Source organism: Enoplosus armatus, chromosome 1 (genome assembly GCF_043641665.1).
Source record: "Enoplosus armatus isolate fEnoArm2 chromosome 1, fEnoArm2.hap1, whole genome shotgun sequence".
In the NCBI taxonomy this organism is placed as follows: Eukaryota; Metazoa; Chordata; class Actinopteri; order Centrarchiformes; family Enoplosidae; genus Enoplosus; species Enoplosus armatus.
The window spans coordinates 11,650,391-11,669,318 of NC_092180.1; the positions used below are offsets into that span (position 1 = coordinate 11,650,391).

At 43.8% G+C, this 18,928-nt stretch overlaps 1 protein-coding gene across 2 annotated transcripts; it reads right to left on the reverse strand.

Annotated features, from left to right (window-relative positions):
• Window positions 1-5,142: 5,142 nt before the first annotated feature.
• cbfa2t3 (CBFA2/RUNX1 partner transcriptional co-repressor 3) lies at window positions 5,143-18,720 on the reverse strand. Of its 2 annotated transcripts, none has more exons than XM_070924302.1 (10): window positions 18,600-18,720; window positions 15,994-16,235; window positions 15,503-15,592; window positions 14,617-14,798; window positions 11,683-11,966; window positions 10,794-10,879; window positions 9,439-9,632; window positions 8,813-8,892; window positions 6,051-6,241; window positions 5,143-5,521 (listed from the first exon to the last, which is right to left on the reverse strand). In XM_070924302.1, exons 1-10 carry the CDS (start codon window positions 18,718-18,720, stop codon window positions 5,144-5,146), a joined length of 1,848 nt encoding a protein of 615 aa, XP_070780403.1. In that variant the 3' UTR covers window position 5,143. The 2 variants fall into 2 exon arrangements, with proteins under 2 accessions (XP_070780403.1, XP_070780485.1); XM_070924384.1 differs by having other exon boundaries at window positions 8,813-8,881; window positions 9,407-9,632.
• Window positions 18,721-18,928: the final 208 nt, after the last annotated feature.

Sequence of the window (18,928 nt, forward strand, 5' to 3'; positions counted from 1 at the left end):
TCTGTAATAATGTATTGCACAATACAGTATAGAATGCTTCCCTACACATATAAAACCATAAACCTTTTAAAAACAGGACCATCCTGAGCCATGGCTTTTGGGGAAAACAAGTGCTGAATCCACTGTTTGCCACTTTAGCTTTCTACTGGAGCTATTCATCAGTGCCTGTTTCACAGGAAGGACGTGTCACCATCACATCAGATGAGCTTTGAAACTTCATTGGTAGAGTTACTGGTTGGGGTAGGGAGAGACGAATGCCAACCTGCTAATATTTGTCTTTTCTAAACATGCGTTTTGCCCATTTCATGTACATAGTTAAACAAATAGAAAAGTGGCTGATGTAAAGTGTTCAGAGACCCTTGGATGGTATTCACAACAGCAGAGCCCTTATGCGTTTGCCATCTAAAATATCTTCACACAGAAAAGTATATGACACCTCGGCACAAATCTCATTTCTTTCATGACTTCATGAAGCTTACACCCGACTGAACAGAACATTGATTGGATATTTTGTAAACCTGTCCAGTGACATCAGGAGGGAGAATCTCAGTGACGGACAGTTTGCTCTTTCCTCTACAGCTCCTCCAGCTTTTGCAGGACTGCAGCCTCATGTCCCACACAATCGACCACATTAAAGTTCTCTCATGCTGGGACATAACACAAAAACCTTAACCAAAGTGAAAGAAGAAGAAAGTTGTAGCTTTTGGTTGCATTTTGGTCATTTATAACAGGTCTATTGGGTTTGGCTTTGTTTAGTTTATCTGAGGGCTTGCTTGCAGACAAGGAGGCACACGCGAAACACTTAGAGAGTTGAATGGAACTGTCATTACAAAGTTGTTTTGATGTGGATATTTCACTGCACAAAGCTGTTGCTACATATTGTGAATCGATCTGCCAGTATAGTCTGTCTGGGATGTTTCATTAAAGCTCTGAAGGTTTCAAGTAGTTTGTACAGAGACATGAAAAAAAAGTTGTTTTCTCTTTCTTTTTTTTCTTTTTTTTTACAAAAACACACACACGCAACTTTCACAGACAAACACACACACACACACCACTCATTCATTTCATCTCTGCAAGGCTTTGTAACTAAGAACACGCAATCAGTAGGCTTTTCCAAAGGAGATGCTTCTATTATTTTTACAGAAGCACTATTCAATATGTAGACGACAAGCGCTTTGATTGCTTGAATAAGAATTCTACACATTTGAAACTCAGCCGGTTCATTGAGCGCGCTCTTCACTCGTGTGCCCTGATTGTGTGTATATCAGACACTTTGGTTAACTGGTGTAGTGGAGATCTAACCTTATTATTTCTGGTCTGTCAATACACATCGCGTCAAAGCCTACTATGGCAATGCAGGAGTACTTTGGTTTGTGCTTTTATTGGTTTTGGACAACAAATGGCATGTCATGGTTGATTCTGTGTTCAGTTAAGGTAATGCAGGTTTGACTGTATGTGTGTTGCTGAATTCCAGCAGTATCCGTTTGGTTCGTGGGATGTGATCAAAAAAGGTGAGGTCTGGTGAGAATAAATATTGTTCTACATCATGAGTAATGGCAATTCCTTTCAACACTTTTGTTTTTATCATTTTCAGATCCATATGCTCGCTTTTGAATGTGCGTTTCCATGTCTGCTCTCAGCCCAGCTTTTCAAAGTCCAGGTCAACCTCTCCTGGTGGTTAGCTGTATGGTGACAGGAGGTAGCTAGTGTGTGTGTGTGGGGGGGTGGGGGGGGGGTATGAAGAGTGATCTGTGGTAGTAGTGGAGGAATTAGACATCAGGGGGAAAGGGCACAAAAAGGCTGAGGTCAACACCATATCACGGTAATTGTAACACACATACATAAATGCTACACACAGATGCAGGGGTACCTTGCAGCTTATCCCATTTGAATTATACGTCTCAGATAGTCCAAACAATGATTACTGATGATCACTTTATCCATCTGTTGGTGAACAAAAAGCGGAGTTTTGTTTTCCTATGCCACCCACTGCAAAAAAACAAAAAAACAACCTATTTTTTAGTTAGTTTGGTCCAAGTGTGTATGAGGCCAACCATGTAGGATTTACAATGATCAATATAAAATTTGTGTGAGCATGGCTGGCACAAGGCCCTCTGTTGCTTTAGGTAAAGGCCTTGAAACTGTTTAACAAACATGAGGCGATCATATTGCTGGAACATGTGGGAAGGACTGGAAAAAAAACAAACCTCAGGAGGTGATGCTACTCTCTTGGTCTGGAAATAAAGACCCATCCCTCATATTCAGCGTATGCTCAAATTGCATCTTTACAAATAAACAATAATGAAATAAAAAGCAACATTTCAGAGATTAGGTATCAACATTAGGTTTGAGGTTTACTGTAGCTTAACACTGGCATATCACTTCATCCTACAGTAATGGCTTGTCCTGCACCTTGGGGGGAAACATACACTCCTAACCACACACACACACACACATGCACACATACACACACACACACACAGGTTGATGAGGATCAAGAGAGAGGGTCACTACAGTGGCACTTGAGCCGAAAGGAAACACTTGACATGATATATCAAGTTTGACAATTCCTAAATTTGGTTTGAAGGAACTAAATTTGAAACTGAGCCACCACTTCTGTTGACTATAGTTGGGCTTTTTTTGTCAATAGACACTGTTGAGTCCCCTCCTGCAAACTGACCTGGGGTGAATGACGTCATTTAGACTTAATTGCGATTAAAGTGAAACAAAATTGATGAATTCAGAAAATGTTCTGTTGTAGTGTCCATCCACCCCTTCAATTTTACCTCTGTTACCAACAGTCTCCTCCACTCAGGGTCACATGACATTTTGATTTGAGTGTTTAACTTGTATGAGAGAAAAAATGGAAAATTGATAAATTTGAGAAACAAATGTACTGTGAGAAAATCATATTCTGGACATTAAACTTTAAAGGTTTCTGTTATTTGGCAAACACATTTTTGGACCTCTTTAAATACTATGTACATTCACATTAAGTTACTGATGTTACTTTAAATATATTTATATGTATCTATATTATATGACACCCTATGGGCAGTTGCTGAGGTTCCATTCAGTAGCTGAATTCTCTTCATATTGCACCTCTGTCCTCTCACTGTCTTACAATGCGAGCAATACAAAATATTCTACAAGAGGGGTTTCATCTCATTAATATAGATACAACAAATCAAACAATAAGTAAAATGTGGGGCTTCCTCTCATGAACGAGTGTCCTTGCTCTGACTTCACTGCTCAGCCCAAACTTAAAGGAGGCAAATGAAAGGTAACAAAACCAAAACAAAGTCCATCTTTCTGAATATACACAAGGGCAGCACATATGGACATCAGCGACAAGAGACATTATTGAAATTTGAAAATTGGAACAATATCTACAAGCAGGTTCCAACCGTTCCCACATGGCTGCTCTGAGGCTCTGTTCAAAGCAGGCTGGGGTTAGGGGCAGACTTGAGTCAAGTAGTTGGGGGGGTGGGAGAGCGAAGAAGGGAGGTGCGGGGTGAGGGGAGGTAGAAAGAGAGAGGAGAACCAAGTCTACACCGCCCTTTACTAGGCTCTTTCATCTGTTTATCATGCTTTGGAAAAGGAGGGAGTGAATGTAAAGGTAACAGCAAATCCTTGAAATATCTCCTCGTTGTGGAGCTTTAAAAAAACGGCTTACAAACAGTCTTCCCATACGTCTCTGTAGTATGCAATGCTTTCTTGGACAATGTTTTCAAGCTTGTTTTGAGGTTTTTGGCAGCTCCATTGCCATGTATGTATCTTCATCTCCTTAGAGGCTGTGTAGCTTTTCCTTTCCTCTGTTTTTTTCCTCTCTCTGTCCTCTCTGTTACCATTCACAAAAAAAATCACACTGTGGCAGGGTTTCCATCCATTTCATTAAGTCTTTCTTGTAGGCAAGTTCACAGCATTGTCCATATTCACTAGTCTGGGCCATCACTGAGGAATCGCTGTAGTTTTGTCCAGACTGCAGGAGGCAGCTGCAGATCAAAGCAGGTCACAGTTTTTTTTTTAAATGTCTGACTATCTCTGGGTCCCGTTCTGCAGCTTCTCTGCAGCCTGGTCCTCTCAGGGCTGGCTTATCTGCTGAGGAGGTGATGTTGCTTTGCGTTTGGTTATAAGATGAGTGCTTCTCCTTATCGCTTACTTACTCACTTTGGCAGTGTAATACAAAGGTTTGGATCATGTTATTTTTTCATCTTTGAATTCATTTGGGTTCACAATGGTGCAGAGAGGTGAGTCCGGTGTAGATTTTCTTGGCTCGCTAGCAAGGTAGTTAGCAGTTTAAAATTAATTTATTTTCATATCATTATCGTTCTCATCATCATCAGCATCATCATCATCATCATCATCACTATTATTCTTTATTTAGAATATTTGGACTTTTCTTTATTTTCCCTTAAAGCCAGAAAGAAACATTTAATAAATACTAAGCTGTGTTTTGAGGAATTAATCGCATAACAGGTTTTCCCCCTTCCCTCATCCATTTGAAAAAAAGGTATTATATTCCTCGCCTGTCTCCATTAGGACACTGTCGAATAAGTGCCACATCAGTGAACTGTTTGGACTGGTAGTGCACATCTCAGGGCTGGGTATTGTTCTCTCATTGGTGCTAAATTAAAGGGAACTCCAATACCAAGTGCTAATCGACCTAGTCATCTCCCCATCGATGTTGCCTTACCACAGCCCTTGTCCTGTGTCCTTATGTGGACAGTATTTAACGTGCTTACATGACTGTGGGCACATCTTAGTCACATCTTCAAGTCAAAGCTCATGTTTTTCAGCAAACACATCTGATATGTTTCTGTGACTTAACACAGAGATAGGAGACACTTTTCATGCTTTCCACGACACTGCGCTCCAGTCAGGAATCTTTGTATTTGTGGCTGTGGTTGTGAAAGAGACAAAGACAAAAAAAAAGTATTTTGGGGGGAAGGTGACAAGTTGAGAAAACCAGTCTATCATCAGGTAGTGAGATTTTCAGAAGAGCTTAGGATAAGAGGGAAATATGGACTGAAGTAGGGGAAGAGGAGAGGGAGCAGTGTGCGATGAAGATTCCTCAGTTTGGTTTTGTGTGGAGTGTGGGCACTGTCGCATCAGTATGCAGGGAAGGGACAAGGGTCAGACGTCAGCGTGAGGTGGCATCCAGTAGGGCGGGGGTAGCTGGAGTTGTGGAGCGAGAGGCACTGCTGGAACTGCTCTCCTTGGGGCTGGCAGAGACACTTCCACTGCCGCTGCCAGCCCCTCCCGCAATACTGCTCTGGCCTGCCAGGGACAAAGGTCCTGGAGGAGTGCTCGCAGAGTGGGTGGGGGGCGCACTGGAGGACGCTGAGGAGGAGGGGGTGCCTAGAGGGACACTGCTGCCCCCTGGCAGCCCCTGCAGACCTTGACCACAGACATGGTGGTGCTTCTCCCAGTCTTTGTGTTGGCAGAAGGAGCCGCAGTAGCGAGCCGTGTTGCAGCCGCTGCACGTCTCACTGGCTTTCCTCCCGCAGTTCCAGCAGCTCTGGTGAGACAGTGGGGAGAGAGTGGGTTGATAAAAATAAGTCTCTTTTTTGTCCCAGTATAGCACATAGTTTGTAAGAGCTAAAGTCAGTCATTTTTATAATCTAGTTTATTTGTCTGATCCTCATTTTTTCTGTTACTCTTTGCGTAGGGATTTCATTTTAAGACTTTAAGTCCTGGTCCAACGCCACTGGTTCTTGTTACCAGCAGGTGGTGGTCAACTGCTCTGCAATGGCCTCAGCCTGGCACTCTGCTCCAACCATCTGGGTCTGCCTGCTTTTATGTACACAGACAACTGGACTGCTTTTGCAATAATGATGACAACATGGTGCGGCACCAAACCAAGAGCAGCCAGCTGTATGGATTACACAATACAGGATAACTTAGAGGATATGGGGATCAAAGTGAAGGGTAATGGATGGAGCAGGGTGTTGAAAAGGAACTCAAAGAGGGAGTGACTGAGTAAGGAATTATAGAACAAGTGAGAGGAGAATGAGGCAAAATGTGGGTGGGGGGTCTGTGATACTCACTTCACTGGAGTCCTCCTGCTGGTTGATGACTGTTAGTGCGTCCTCAGAGGCTTGCCTCTTGGCCTCGGCCAGCGCTCTCTCCATTTTAGAGCGTTCTGCTGAAATCATCTCATGGGCCTTCCTCTCGGCGTCCGACACCGCCTTCTGCAGCTCCGACATCGCCTGTCGCTTAACCTCATTCACCGCCTCCTCTGAGAGAGAGAAAGCGACAGAGAGGTGTTAGTGACTATGACCATCGTCTCCTATCCTGCCTGCTCTGTCATCCTTTATTGAGGCTCTTTAAGCTGCCATCTTGTTGTATCTCAGTGAACAGATGTACATCATCCAAGATTTAAAACTTTCTGCCAGAAAAGGGAAACAGCCAGACTTCAATAATTAATTCAAACACGTCTGGCCACAATAACTTCCAGTGCTGACAACAGCAGATGTCTCCAAAGTTTTGTCACCAACTTGGCTGTTCATCCAACTTCCTGGGATTCCCTGTTTGCATGATTGTCATCTCGTCATAAGGATAATTTTAATAGAAATTGTTAGAGTTTACAGTGAAGAGTGAACAATTTCCCCACCAGTGGGCATGCATATCTCCACTGCAGGGCTTCCTACGATGTAGATTTTATCATGGGGCCTTTTGTTTTTCCAGCACAAGCACAAATTGTATGAGTGAGGAGGCTGTGTTTTTACAACAGGCAGGTGTGTAGACTCCTTTCCAGATGGCAGTCTAAAATAGAAACTTCCCGCAGTCCCCTCTCAGTAAGAGGCAGGAGTGATTACATTTTGCCATCTTTCATTATTGGCCTCACGGTGCACGACAAATGCACAGTACACGACTTCTCGTAGGGCTTTATACACCTGAGAAATAGATTGCCAAATATAAGCTATTTATTAATCAAATGCTAATGTGCTATGTCGTGATCACAAGATGAGAATTCCTCTAAAATGTCATTTTCTTCTGCCATCAAAGACAGCAACATTTTCAAAGATTAAGTGACTTTTCTCCCTTCTGCTCCACCTCCTCCAGATGTAGACACACGCACACTAAGGCACAAATGACATACATACAAGTGGCTCTCCAGGTGTATTAGACCAAAGTAGGAGGTGAGACTGGTACTGTTCTCTCCATTGCTCCTTATTTCCTCCAGTCAGTGTTTGTTTGAGAGGGAACTCATAAATAACTGTCACTTTTCTTTGCCGCTCCACTCCAGTTGTTTCAAACTACTGTGCAAAAAGATAGGCAGCGGGGGGAGCCTTATCCACACTTTGCTGTGTATATACGCATGGCTGTGTGTGCATGTATGTCTGCGTGTGCATGTCTGAGCTTGATTCCTGTGCTCATATGCTAAAAGGTTTCTGTCAATCCTGTCAACATACAGTCACACTCAAACACATGTCTCAATGCTTCCCCTCATCCCGCCTTTACCTTTATTCGTCATTTCATTTCTACTCCTTCTTTCTTTTTCTCATATCCCTCCTCCTCCTTTCTTCTCTCCCTTGCAAACACAATCTGCATTATCCCAAGCTTCTCAATTATCTGGCCAAATGCATGCACCACTAAGATTAGTTTGCAAATTTAATTAATTCTTATCAAGGAGACTGCATAGCAGATGCTGGGGCAATTAGCACTTAATGGAAAACACGGGGGCAGCAATATTAACGTTTTAATTCCACAGGGATTTGGCAAGTCCCTGAGACGTGTTATTTCTGTCTGCTTTTTCACACTTCAGATCTTATTTTTCAAAAGCACTGCAGTCTCTCAACCTGAACCAGAGCAAGGAATACGTGTCTGGTTTTAATTAAAAGCAAGAGGTGCTGCAGCTACACCAGGCAGACTACCTGGCTGTTAAGATAGAGGTGACACATGCTCACACACACACACACACACACACACACACACACACACACACACACACACACACACACACATGCACACACACACACTAAAGGTGAGATGTTGGGAGTGAGGTATGTTACTCACCCTGTCTGTTTTGGAGGTGCTTTAGTGCTGGGGAGAGCGGGATGCTTGTAGTACCTGTATGAAAAACAACTGCAATTAAAAAAGCTTTTTTTTCTGCTGGTGAACATGTAGCACATTATTTTGCCGACAGCAGCAGCATCTTTCCTCCACAGGGTATTGGAGTATGACTGCAACATAATAGTTGTGGGACTGGGGTGGAAACAAGGGCTGAGCCAGATAACTCCTGGGATGGACTCTATCTAACATGCAGTATATACAAGTAGGCCCATGCAATGCAATACTCTCTCCTGCTTCCCTTTGGCTACAAACTGAGCCAAAAATAATAACCATTACTTTTGTTTTTTGTCTGTATATCTAAATGTCTGTATTTGATTCACTTCTGTAATACGTTTGTAAACTGCGCGTGGGGCTAGAAAACAATCACAATGAAAAAAATGAGAGAGTGTGTGTTTCTTCGGACAATGGAGACCAGTTAATCTCCGACCCGTGCTGCGCTGCTGCGGCCTGCCTCGGGCCAGGTGACTGCATTTTCACTGCAGCTTTAACTGCAGTGGCCTTTCATAGTGGTGACAGATGGAGGGCATTTAGCCCTAATGACACTGAAGGCCTCCAATCCTCTGCCCTGATGGACCTACGGCTGTAAGGCCTCTGTTCTGTCTGTCTCGGTAGCCAGGGTGAGGGCCCTGAAGACTGATGATGGTGATTGTGTGTGTGTGTGTGTGTGTGTTTTGTTAGTCTGTGTGAGGTCAATCATGAAGACAATAGAGAGAAAGGGCTGCTTGGCTCTCACCAGCTTTCCTCCAGATTTCTTCTGGCAGGTATCCTGAGGGAGGCCTGTGTAAGAAGTCTCTGTGGATCTCTGAAACACATAAGCAGGCACACACTCTAAATTAAACACATACACACAGTAATAAACTGTGATCTGCACAAACACACATCCACAAGTCTCCCCTATAGTTTCCAATTCTATTTTTTGGGATCAATACAAACTACATGTGTGGCAACATCAGTAAATAAGCTGTCAACTTTTTCAACCATTTCTGGGAAGGATTGGAAACACGGGGATTAGAAATGAATACAAATCTTAATTATGAATGAGCATGCTGGCAGCGTAAGGGCGCAATCAGTTAGTTAAAGATCCAGGATGCTGCAACCAGATTTGTATTGCCTCACAGTATGAGCTAAGATTTGTAAATATGATCATTTAACTCACTTTTTGTGTCTAAATTGATATATCAAGGCATTTTCAGCATTTCGAATAAGCCCTACCTGGCTGTGAGTGTTTTGCTTTGCCACGCATACCCTGTGTGTGTTTGTCTACCTGTCTGTCTGCCTGTCTGCCTTTCAGCAGCCGAGGAAGTTCCTATGGGCAGTGACTCGCTGCTGCTAGCTGTGTTGGAGGAGGAGTTGTGGTGAGGAGGAGGAGGAAGAGGAGGAGGAGGAGGAGGATGGCAGTGCTGTCCGTTGCTCCCACCTTTTTTCATCTCCTCCACGTCACTATAGCGCCGAATCCAGTGATTCATCTCCTCCCGGTCGGCCTCCTGGCAGCGGCGCAGCACCGTCAGAGAGCGGCGTGTCTTCTCCACCATGTCCATGATGCAGTTCAAGAGCTGTAATGGGACAGGATTGAGGATGAGATAAAACATTTACTTAACGTGACAAATGAAAGGAAGAAGAAGTTTGACAGTGCTGCCTTTAGTTGAAAATGTAAATCACACGCCCAGGTCCCCCAAAAACTAACAGAAAACAGTTAAAACTTTTAACATCTTCACAGTAGTAGATTTTTTTTTAATGAACCAGACTTAATAAATACATAAAAAACAAACTCCATCGGAACAAAGCTCGTTTAAAAGGAAAGAGTCACTTAGCCACTGAGCTGTAAATCTACACACCATTTTAATCTGTCCTAAAACACATACCACCTATCAGATGTGTGTGTTTCTGTCTCTGCCTATCTGCCCACGGATTGTGTGCTTGTCAGTGAAATTCAATGTCTAAGAGCATTACAACAACGGTAATGTAACAGCTGGGCTGCTGATGAAAAAGTTGAGCCAATTCCTTCCACCCTTCTGCTCCATTTCCTGCCAACTCAACAGATTTCCTCTCTTTTCTCGGCTTTTTCTCCCCGTTGTAAACAGTGTCACTTTTTTTTCCACAGTGCCCTGTGTTTCCAGACCCGGCCCGGTCTGCTAAATGGGTTTAGCATGGTTGACATTCAATCCATATCATTATTCCCATTCATTTTTCCCTCTCTCTCTGTCTCTGCCTCTTTTCCTCCTCCTCTCTCCTCCCTCCCTCCCCTCTGACTTAGCTATATTTATTTCAGTGAAGTGTTTCTAATTTGGTAGGGGTCCAGGCCTGGCCGGTTCTCTCCAATACTGCAGCTCTAGTCTCAGCTGCTCTCCCCAGCTGGAGCTGCTCTCTGCTGGGTCCTGAGCTCCATCTGGGGCCCTGTTTCTGCGTGTGAGTGTGTGTGTGTTCGTCTAGTGTACATGATTTTAAGTCTTCATGGAGTTGGGTGCCAGGAAGCCAGAGAGGTGTCTGTCTGTTGTTAATTCACCACACTGACACAGGTCAGCTGTCCATGGTCTGCATACTCAGATGGGACGGAGGCTGTTCTGTCTGTCAACAGTCCCTGTCACATGCATACCATCTTTAGCACTAAAACTAACTTTAATCACCTGCTGCCCTCTTTGCTCTTTTTTCCACTGCTTTATGAATGAAACAGAGAGGTGGCTGACATTAAACATGGCTAACATGCTGATACGTACATTATCAAGGTGCTTCCACTCCTCTGCCCACTCTCGATCTGTAAGACGGTGGTCAATCACCTCCTCTTGGCGAGCTCCATGCACTGCTGAAGGACAAACACGAGTCAGATTCAGCACACATACTGTATTACTGACTCCAAGCAGCAAAATACTATATTTCTAACCCTACACCCAGCCCTGACTGAGAGCGACTTAGTGATGCATTATAGCAATCAAATCAAACCTCTCAGGTCATCAGGTGGTACTAAACTGAAAATGTTTCTATTACGAGTAGTTACTGTGTGTATTTATGTGTATGCCCGTGTTTGTAGTTTGTGTCTGTGGAGTGGATGGAGATTCATTAATTTCTAGTGGTGGGTGGGATTGATTTTTCTTTTTTCTTTTGTTATTGTTTTATTTTCTTGTATTTTATTAATTATATTCTTGCTTCATGCATTTTAATGCAAAGCACACTGGTAGGAGCACTAGACTATCCAAACAATGTGTGACCAAAACCTCTTCAGGGTTTTACAGTTCAATATAACTTTTTCGTCAGGGTAATCAATGTTTAATTGCAAACAAAAGAACAGGTGGCAGGCACTCGGCTGCCCATGCTATAGCCTCATGTCTAATCAGTGAGACAATTTGACTAAGAATTCATCTCTTTCCTTTTGGGAAAGCAGAAGGAAGGCATATATGGTTGCCACAGTTGTAACACATGGGCATGTATGGCTGTGGTCTTTATATAGACGCACTGCCACAAGGATTATCACACTGGACTGACAACTGGCCTTTGTTCTCTCCATACACCCCACTTACATATACACAAGCCCACAGTCTTGACTATTTAACTGAGGACTGTAGATCTATAGATTTATCTGACCCCGCGAATGCTTTGCAGCTACTCTACCTGTCTGCCGGTGCCTGTCTCGGGAGTCACGGTGTTCATTATGTCTGTAAGCGTCTCTGTATTGGTGTGCCAGGGCCATGTCTTCTAAGCGATAGTGTTGGGGTCCCATTTGGGGGTTGGGTGGGTGGGACAGGCCGTTGGGGGGGTGTGAGGGGAGGCCGTTGGGAGGCGGGTGAGCAGGAAGACCCGTGCTGGGGCTGAAGCGTTGGCTGGGGCTGATGGTGCAGGGCCTCTTAGCCAGGTGCTCCGGGTGCAACCCATCTCTCTCTGAGCTGTCTTTGGTCCTGCAGAGGAGGACACGGGAGTGGGTTAAAACATGATTGAATGTAATAACTGTGTAATAATACATCTAGACTAGAGTTAGAAATGAATAGTGGTGTCCTTTTAAGAGTGTTTTTTGAACAGAAAATTAAGCCTGGCAGTAGATAATGTCAGCCCCACACAGAATAGTATACAGTATGAAAAAGTAGACCCAGAGCAAACAACTGTGTTAACAAAGACATGAAACATCCAGTAAAGAATTTAAAATCATGGGATGAACGTCAAACTGGTTGGACACAGACTAAGGCCTGAAGCATTTTTCCAGCAGTGGGAAGTGTGGGATATGTGGTATATTATCACAGACAGCAAAACAAATCTTTGTTTATTTGCCAATATGCAATAGTCTTGCACAGCCAGACTACACCTCATAAGCTCTGTTTCCACTACCACATTTACCATTATTCCACAAATGTCGACCCAAGAATCGATTCAGCTGCTTCAGATGAACGCTGGTCCAATCAGAAATTGTTTTGATGCTAGCATGACTACCCTCATTTCTGAAAAATCTGCAACTGAAGTTCTCACCTCAGTTTTATTCAGAAACTGATTTTTTGACACTGTGTGTAATGTCTGAAGGGAGAGAATTAACTTTTGTACGGCCTACTTCATCTTTCTCCAGCTTGTCCATCTATGGCCTCGCCAGACCACAATGAGTAATGTGAAAACTGTAGGATGGCTTTGCCAGGCTAAATATGTGATGCCAGTGTATTACTTCATAGTTCAGGAAAACATGCCCCAGCAAAGACCAGAATGTCCTGAAAATCAGATGAAGGAGCACAGAAAGGCCCGCGGTAAAAACCATGTGAAACAAATTGATTCATCATTTCATGATATCTGATTGTGTTTGTTTTTGACGAGCTAGTATTGCCTATATTGCTAGTGTGCAGTATCTGTGTCTTTGGCAAACTGTGAAACCACCTTAAGTAACAGTATTATGATGCATGATCATGAAAAGAAAACTCAGAAATCCAAATGAACAGCTGTGCTCTAATTTTAAACAAATGAAGCCAAAATTCAAATTCAAAAAGAGTCAAATTGTGTCCTTTTACTGGGACTCTACATGCAACAGGAGCTCAGTGATATGACACATAAACTGTCTTAACAAATTTATTTTCAAAGATTACAGCATCTACTATTGTGTACTACACCTGTTTGAGGAGGCTCTAGCAAAGAATACAAACTTGTTTTTTTAAAGGTCAACAACCCCCACATGGTGTATGCAAACACACATACTCACACACATGTATCCCTGCTGAGAGCTGCTTGTTGTTCAGTTACAGTAAGGCAGTGGCCCTCCAAAGCACAGCTGTACGCCATATGTATCAAACAAAGCCAAGTCCAACTGTACACCCTGCATCTGAAGCTCTTAATCTGAATATCCCTCAGCCTACTCTTAGATTGCAAGTATTTCTCCCTCCCACCCTGCTCTGGGGCTTAAGGGGCAATATGGGCTGAATGCTGTGTTTGGCAGATGTTTAGTGACACTCATTTGTGTCTGTGCACTTTAAGTGAGTGTGCGTGCATGTGTGTGTATGTGAGAGAGGTTGTGTTTTCAAGCCATCTGGACAGTTTAAATGGGAGTGTTGATATTAATCTGTTTAGCTGGATGGCAATAGCCAGGCATTCGGATGGAAAATAACTCTTTATCATCCTGGGGATCAAAGGCGAATACATGCAATGCTGCCCCATGTAGATGATGTGTGTTTATGTTTGTGTGTGTGTGTGTGTGTGTGTGTGCTCATACTTAGTTATCCAAGTGTATATTTGTGCATGTCGGCTATACTCATACATATCCCTTGCTCGAGTATCTGACAAATCAGATGAACAGCTGGCACGACGTAGGTCTGCCCTAGCCTGAACCCCCCACCAAGCCCCGCCTGCTTTGTATAAGCCACAGGTCGGGAGGCGGAGGTGTGCGGATTACAGTGGGATTGCACGTTCAGCTCCAACCCCTAGTCCCACCACCGCCCACCTCCCCACACCCTGCTCAGGATGTGCTCAGCGTTACGGTCAGCACATCACCATCTGGACACATCCCTGACATATGGACAGCTGCTGGGAGCCCGTAGGTCAGGCAGTCGGAGAGAGCGAGAGGAAGAGAGAGAGAGAGGTGAAGAAGTGATCAGAAAAGAAGGACGGTGCCAGCAAGAGAAGAAGGAAGAAAAGGGGAAGAAAAGGAAATGCCAGTTTATTCTCTCTTGTGTCATCTTCTTAGCTGGGTGAATAAAGCAGAGCGCTCCGGAGAAATGTGGGACAATTGCAAACTATAACTCACTGTTGGTCTTTCTGTCTGTCTTTGGGTTGTGCTGAGGACAACTGCTGTACTTCACTCCCTCTTCTCTTCTCTGGCTCTCTCACTCTCTCTTTCTTTTCCTACTCTACATTTATCTCACCCCTCCCTCCCAGACAGCTGGCAGAGCCAGCCTGGCATCGGGGCTGTCCAGACTTCCGCCTCCCGCATAGAGGATTTATAGCCTCCCCTTGTCACTTGGCATTCTGAAATGCCCTGAAATAATTCATATATAACACCAGCTTTGTGAGAGTCTGCCAATGTATGTGTGCCTCTGAAGTCTGTGTGTATGCGTTTTCTTGTGTTTAATGGAGAGATGCTACCTGTCAGGGGTCCGTCTCTTGCCATGCTCATTCATCTCCAGCATGATCTCGGAGGAGTCTAGGGGCGAGCTCGCATTGGCGTCCAGGAGAAGCTGCTCGTGTTGGGCCAGATACTGAGCTGGAGTCTGCTTGGCCAACCTGGCACAGTGGAGCAACTCTCTCTGCAGCAGGGGCAGGTTTGCCTTCAGTGGTAAAAAGAGGGAAGACCAACATCTCTGGATTAGGAATGATAAAAGTTGTTGTAGGAAGCATATAGATTTGTTTGAACCAATGTTAATGTAGAAAAGAGTGGACAAGAGGTGAGTTAGAAACTCATGGTGGAACAACAGATAGATGGCGTGAGAGTGAAATAATGCCATATTAGGGTGAGAAAAAAAAGAAAGTGATGGATGAAGAGACAGGTTGAGATAAGACAGGTCCCTTGACACCTTCCTCTGCCATGTGTCTCTCTCTCTCTCCAGGGTGTGCTGATGTGTATATAGTGTGTGTGTGTGTGTGTGTGTGTGTGTGTGTCAGTGCTGTCAAATAGCTTTCTCAGAACTGTCTGGTTGATATAACGCAGCCACTGTTGCAATGTCCCAGATGTGGAGGATCATTGCACACCAGGAGGTCTGACACACTCATACACCGCTTTTAACACGAGCACATCCCACCATTTTCTATATTGTACTTCAAGTACATATAGGTTTCAAATCAAGACAAGGCTTCCCTCCCCGCCTCTCCCTATGAACCATTTCTGTTTGGAGGCAGAAAAAGAAGGAGCACAGAGGACACAGTATCACTCCTGAGCACTGGCCATATGGACAGCAGCAGTAAGCTATGAGCATGTCAACTGAAGACATCAGACTTGATTAATCTTGCATAAAATCTGGGCACAAGTATTTACCTTCAGGAACGGAATGACGAACGGCCTCAGAGGGAAGTTGGTGGCCTCGTGAAGTTTGGAGTGAAACTCTTCGATGGTGAGAGTGGAGTTCTGTCCAAGACAACAGGGAGAGTTGACACAAGAGTCGCTAAGAGACAAACTTTTATGACACTTTCTTACAGAGCCGCAGAAGTCCTGAAAAATTGAATTTTCTAATCTTGTTCGCACAAGATGATCCATATCTTATGCGAACAAAATAATATGTTGGCGCACAAGTTATTATCTTTTGTGCACAAGATAAAAAAACGTTGTGGACTCCGTACTTTTGATTTTTGTACAAGACAAATTTATAATATGTAAAATATTGTGCAACACATGAATTAACTGTATGCTATCATCAAGCATAATAAGTTAGACGAAAGAGAACTGCTGAATGAATGGACGGATGTACAGTAGTGTTTTGTTGGAAATATTAATCAAAATAATTCTGCATGAATATAATCAGAACTTACCACCAGACCCAGCACAAGGCTGCGCACTCTCTCTCCAATCTCAGGCGATATATCGTTGCCAAATTGCTGCAGCGTGGTCAGGAAACGCTTCAGCTTGCAGAGTTGTCGGGCACCACAAGCTGGCGGGAGCTGCTGGTTGGAAAGGGAGGCCGTCGACGACATGGCTGGCCCATTACTGAAACCGTTAGGAGTTGACGGAGCACCGTTCAGCGACGTAGGAGAGTGGCTGCTCCCATTCAGCACTGCAGATAAACAGACAGAAGGAAGAGACAACGTGAATTGGGTCAGTAGTTTTTGAGGGGCCTGGGGGGCATCTGACAGATCTGGGGGTGTGATGAGGGCAGAAACGCTTATACCCTGCTGATAGAGGAGTGTGTGGTTAAGATGAAATATAAGTAAAGCACACATTAGACTCAAACTTGACACTACTTCTACAGTATAAGATGCACACAGTGACAAAGTGGTGCAATTTTCTGCCAGTTTGACTGAGCGCTGTGAGTGTGTGCGTTTGCAGTAACTTCAGCTGTCTCACAAGTGGTACCATTTGACCCCCCCCCCCCCCCCCCCCCCCACCTCCATCTCCCCCCTGTATTAGTCTATTCCACTGCTCCTCACCCTCTCCCCCTCACTCACTAGGACACAACTATAAGAGGAACTTGTTAAAGAGGTGCCAAAAATAGTCCCCTGGCCTGTGTTACTTTTATTCCAATAGCAGGTGTGTAGCTAAATCTGGCCTTACACATGTCCACCAGCTGAGAGTAGATTTGCGGCTTTAAGGTTCAGAATAGACACAGCATTCATACACATATATAATCACACACATATTCTGCGTAATGCAGGCACAAACAAACTCACAAATACGCAGGAGCTCACACACACACACACACACACACACACACGTGTTTGACCTTTCCCCTGTTTTCATATTTTCATATCCAATCCAGATGACACAAAATGCATTTAGTTATGCAGTAATGCATTTATTTATTAGTAAGAAGTAAATAATTTTATGAAAAGCTCAACTCTTTGTCCTTCTCCTGTCTCTCGTCAGTGTGTCATATTTTTTTTTATACATTTATGTGCATTTTATCTGTGTTTGAATAACTAAAACATTAAACATGTAAGATTAAACATACAGTGGTCTTTGTATGAAATGTCTGTACCTGTAAATAAATGACTGGGTTTCATGTATGACAGCATATGCAAGCACTTACACTGAACATGGCATCCAAACTATAACTGTATTACCACTGCAGCAACTTTTCCAAATGTATTTACAGGACTCTGCAGTGAGCCAGTGTTGACTGTAACCTTGTACTCATGAACACAAAACTATGTACAATTTAGTTGTTCAATAGTCTCCTTCCTGTGGTTCCTCTTGAGCCTGATTGTTGCTCTAATCTGTGGGTCGAGGCCTGAACACATATGGACTGACCCATGTGATCCCAACAGGCAGCACTTGTGTTCTGGTTTTAGAGAGAGGGAGAGGTGCAAGGAGAGAGCTACACTGCTGACCATCCACCACAACAGGTGAAACAACATGGCCTGTCATTGCTATATAGGGAAGAAAGTAGTCTACACACCGCATCGCCACCCTGGCCACCGCCGCCCAACCAGCTGGTAAACAACACAGACACACATGCACACACAATGCCACAGCCGCACTCGCACATGCGCTCAAAGACACTTGTCCCACTAGCAAGGGCATTCTGCACACCAAAAGACACACACACACACACACACACACACACACACACACACACACACACACACACACAGATAGATGCTTGCAGAAACACACACACCTGACACACAAGTGACTTCAACACTTGTTCACCAGAACAGGGAAGAAACACATATTTGGAATTTCTCTCCCTTTACCCAAGCATATAAAGTGTTCATGACAGTTGACCTACGAGGGACAAATGACTGTGTAGTCCATTGTAGATAGCTTCTGAGGTACTGCAGAAATGTATTAATTTGTGTCATTTATTAGAGGTTGATGGGTGAATACTTTTATTTTAACACACTGAAACACAGTCAGTGGAATACTGTTGAAACAAGAGTTATATTTAACCTAGACTTTCACATTTAAAATCTTTCCATTTATTTGACAGTGGACAGTTGAGAATTGACAGGAAATAAAGGGAGAACGAGATGGGGAATGACACGTAACAAAGGTCCCTGACTGGAATCAAACTGTGAACATTACGATCACAGTATGTGATATGCATCTTTTCTGAATCTATGCTTAGGTATGTCGGCTCTGTAGAGAAGCATCATGTGCAATAATGGCGATACCAGCTCACATAACTATGGCTATCTTCTCCAATGCATAGTATGAAATGAAGAGCTGTTTTTAGCTGCTCTTTTTCTCACACCTGCCTGGTTAACCGCTTGCTGACTTGACTCTTCAGCACAAGATGATCATTTTTAAGTCAAAGATCTCATAGCATGTAGGCCTAAGCTAAAAAACTGTGGGTCAAGTACAGCTAAATAGTTTATGGTAAAGATTTTGGTATAGATGACTGATAGTAAATGCATGTTCACTGTATAAAGCTGACTTAACGTATAATAGAAATAGAAAGCATCTTTACTTGATTTACTGGTAGTAGGGGTGAATGAAGCATTGCGATTGGTTGCTTGGCTGACAGCCGGGGGTGGAGGAGGCATGGTGGGTGGGGTGGACCTGGGCTGGGTTTTCACATCCGCAGGTGAATCTGGCATTGTTCCAACCTTCTGCACTCTGCTACCTGTGACATGAAAGGAGGAAAAAGAAAGAGAGAACAGAGACAGTCATCAAGATGGAGCTCCAGCATGAAAAAAACCCCCAAAACTTTCAAAGTGGAGACAGCTGGTTAAGGAGGAGAGCACTGACATTTTCACCTGGGAACCATCGATTGTTTCCTTAAACCAAAAGCCCCATAAAAAGAAC

Excerpts from the sequence above, each read along its gene's own strand:
- cbfa2t3 (XM_070924384.1), bottom strand. The coding sequence starts at position 18,720 with ATGCCAGATTCACCTGCGGATGTGAAAACCCAGCCCAGGTCCACCCCA. Across the intron at positions 14,799-15,502 it reads TCGTCATTCCGTTCCTGAAG|GCAAACCTGCCCCTGCTGCA; the intron begins GTAAATACTTGT and ends TTACCACTGAAG. Across the intron at positions 5,522-6,050 it reads AGCAGGAGGACTCCAGTGAA|AGCTGCTGGAACTGCGGGAG; the intron begins GTGAGTATCACA and ends CTGTCTCACCAG.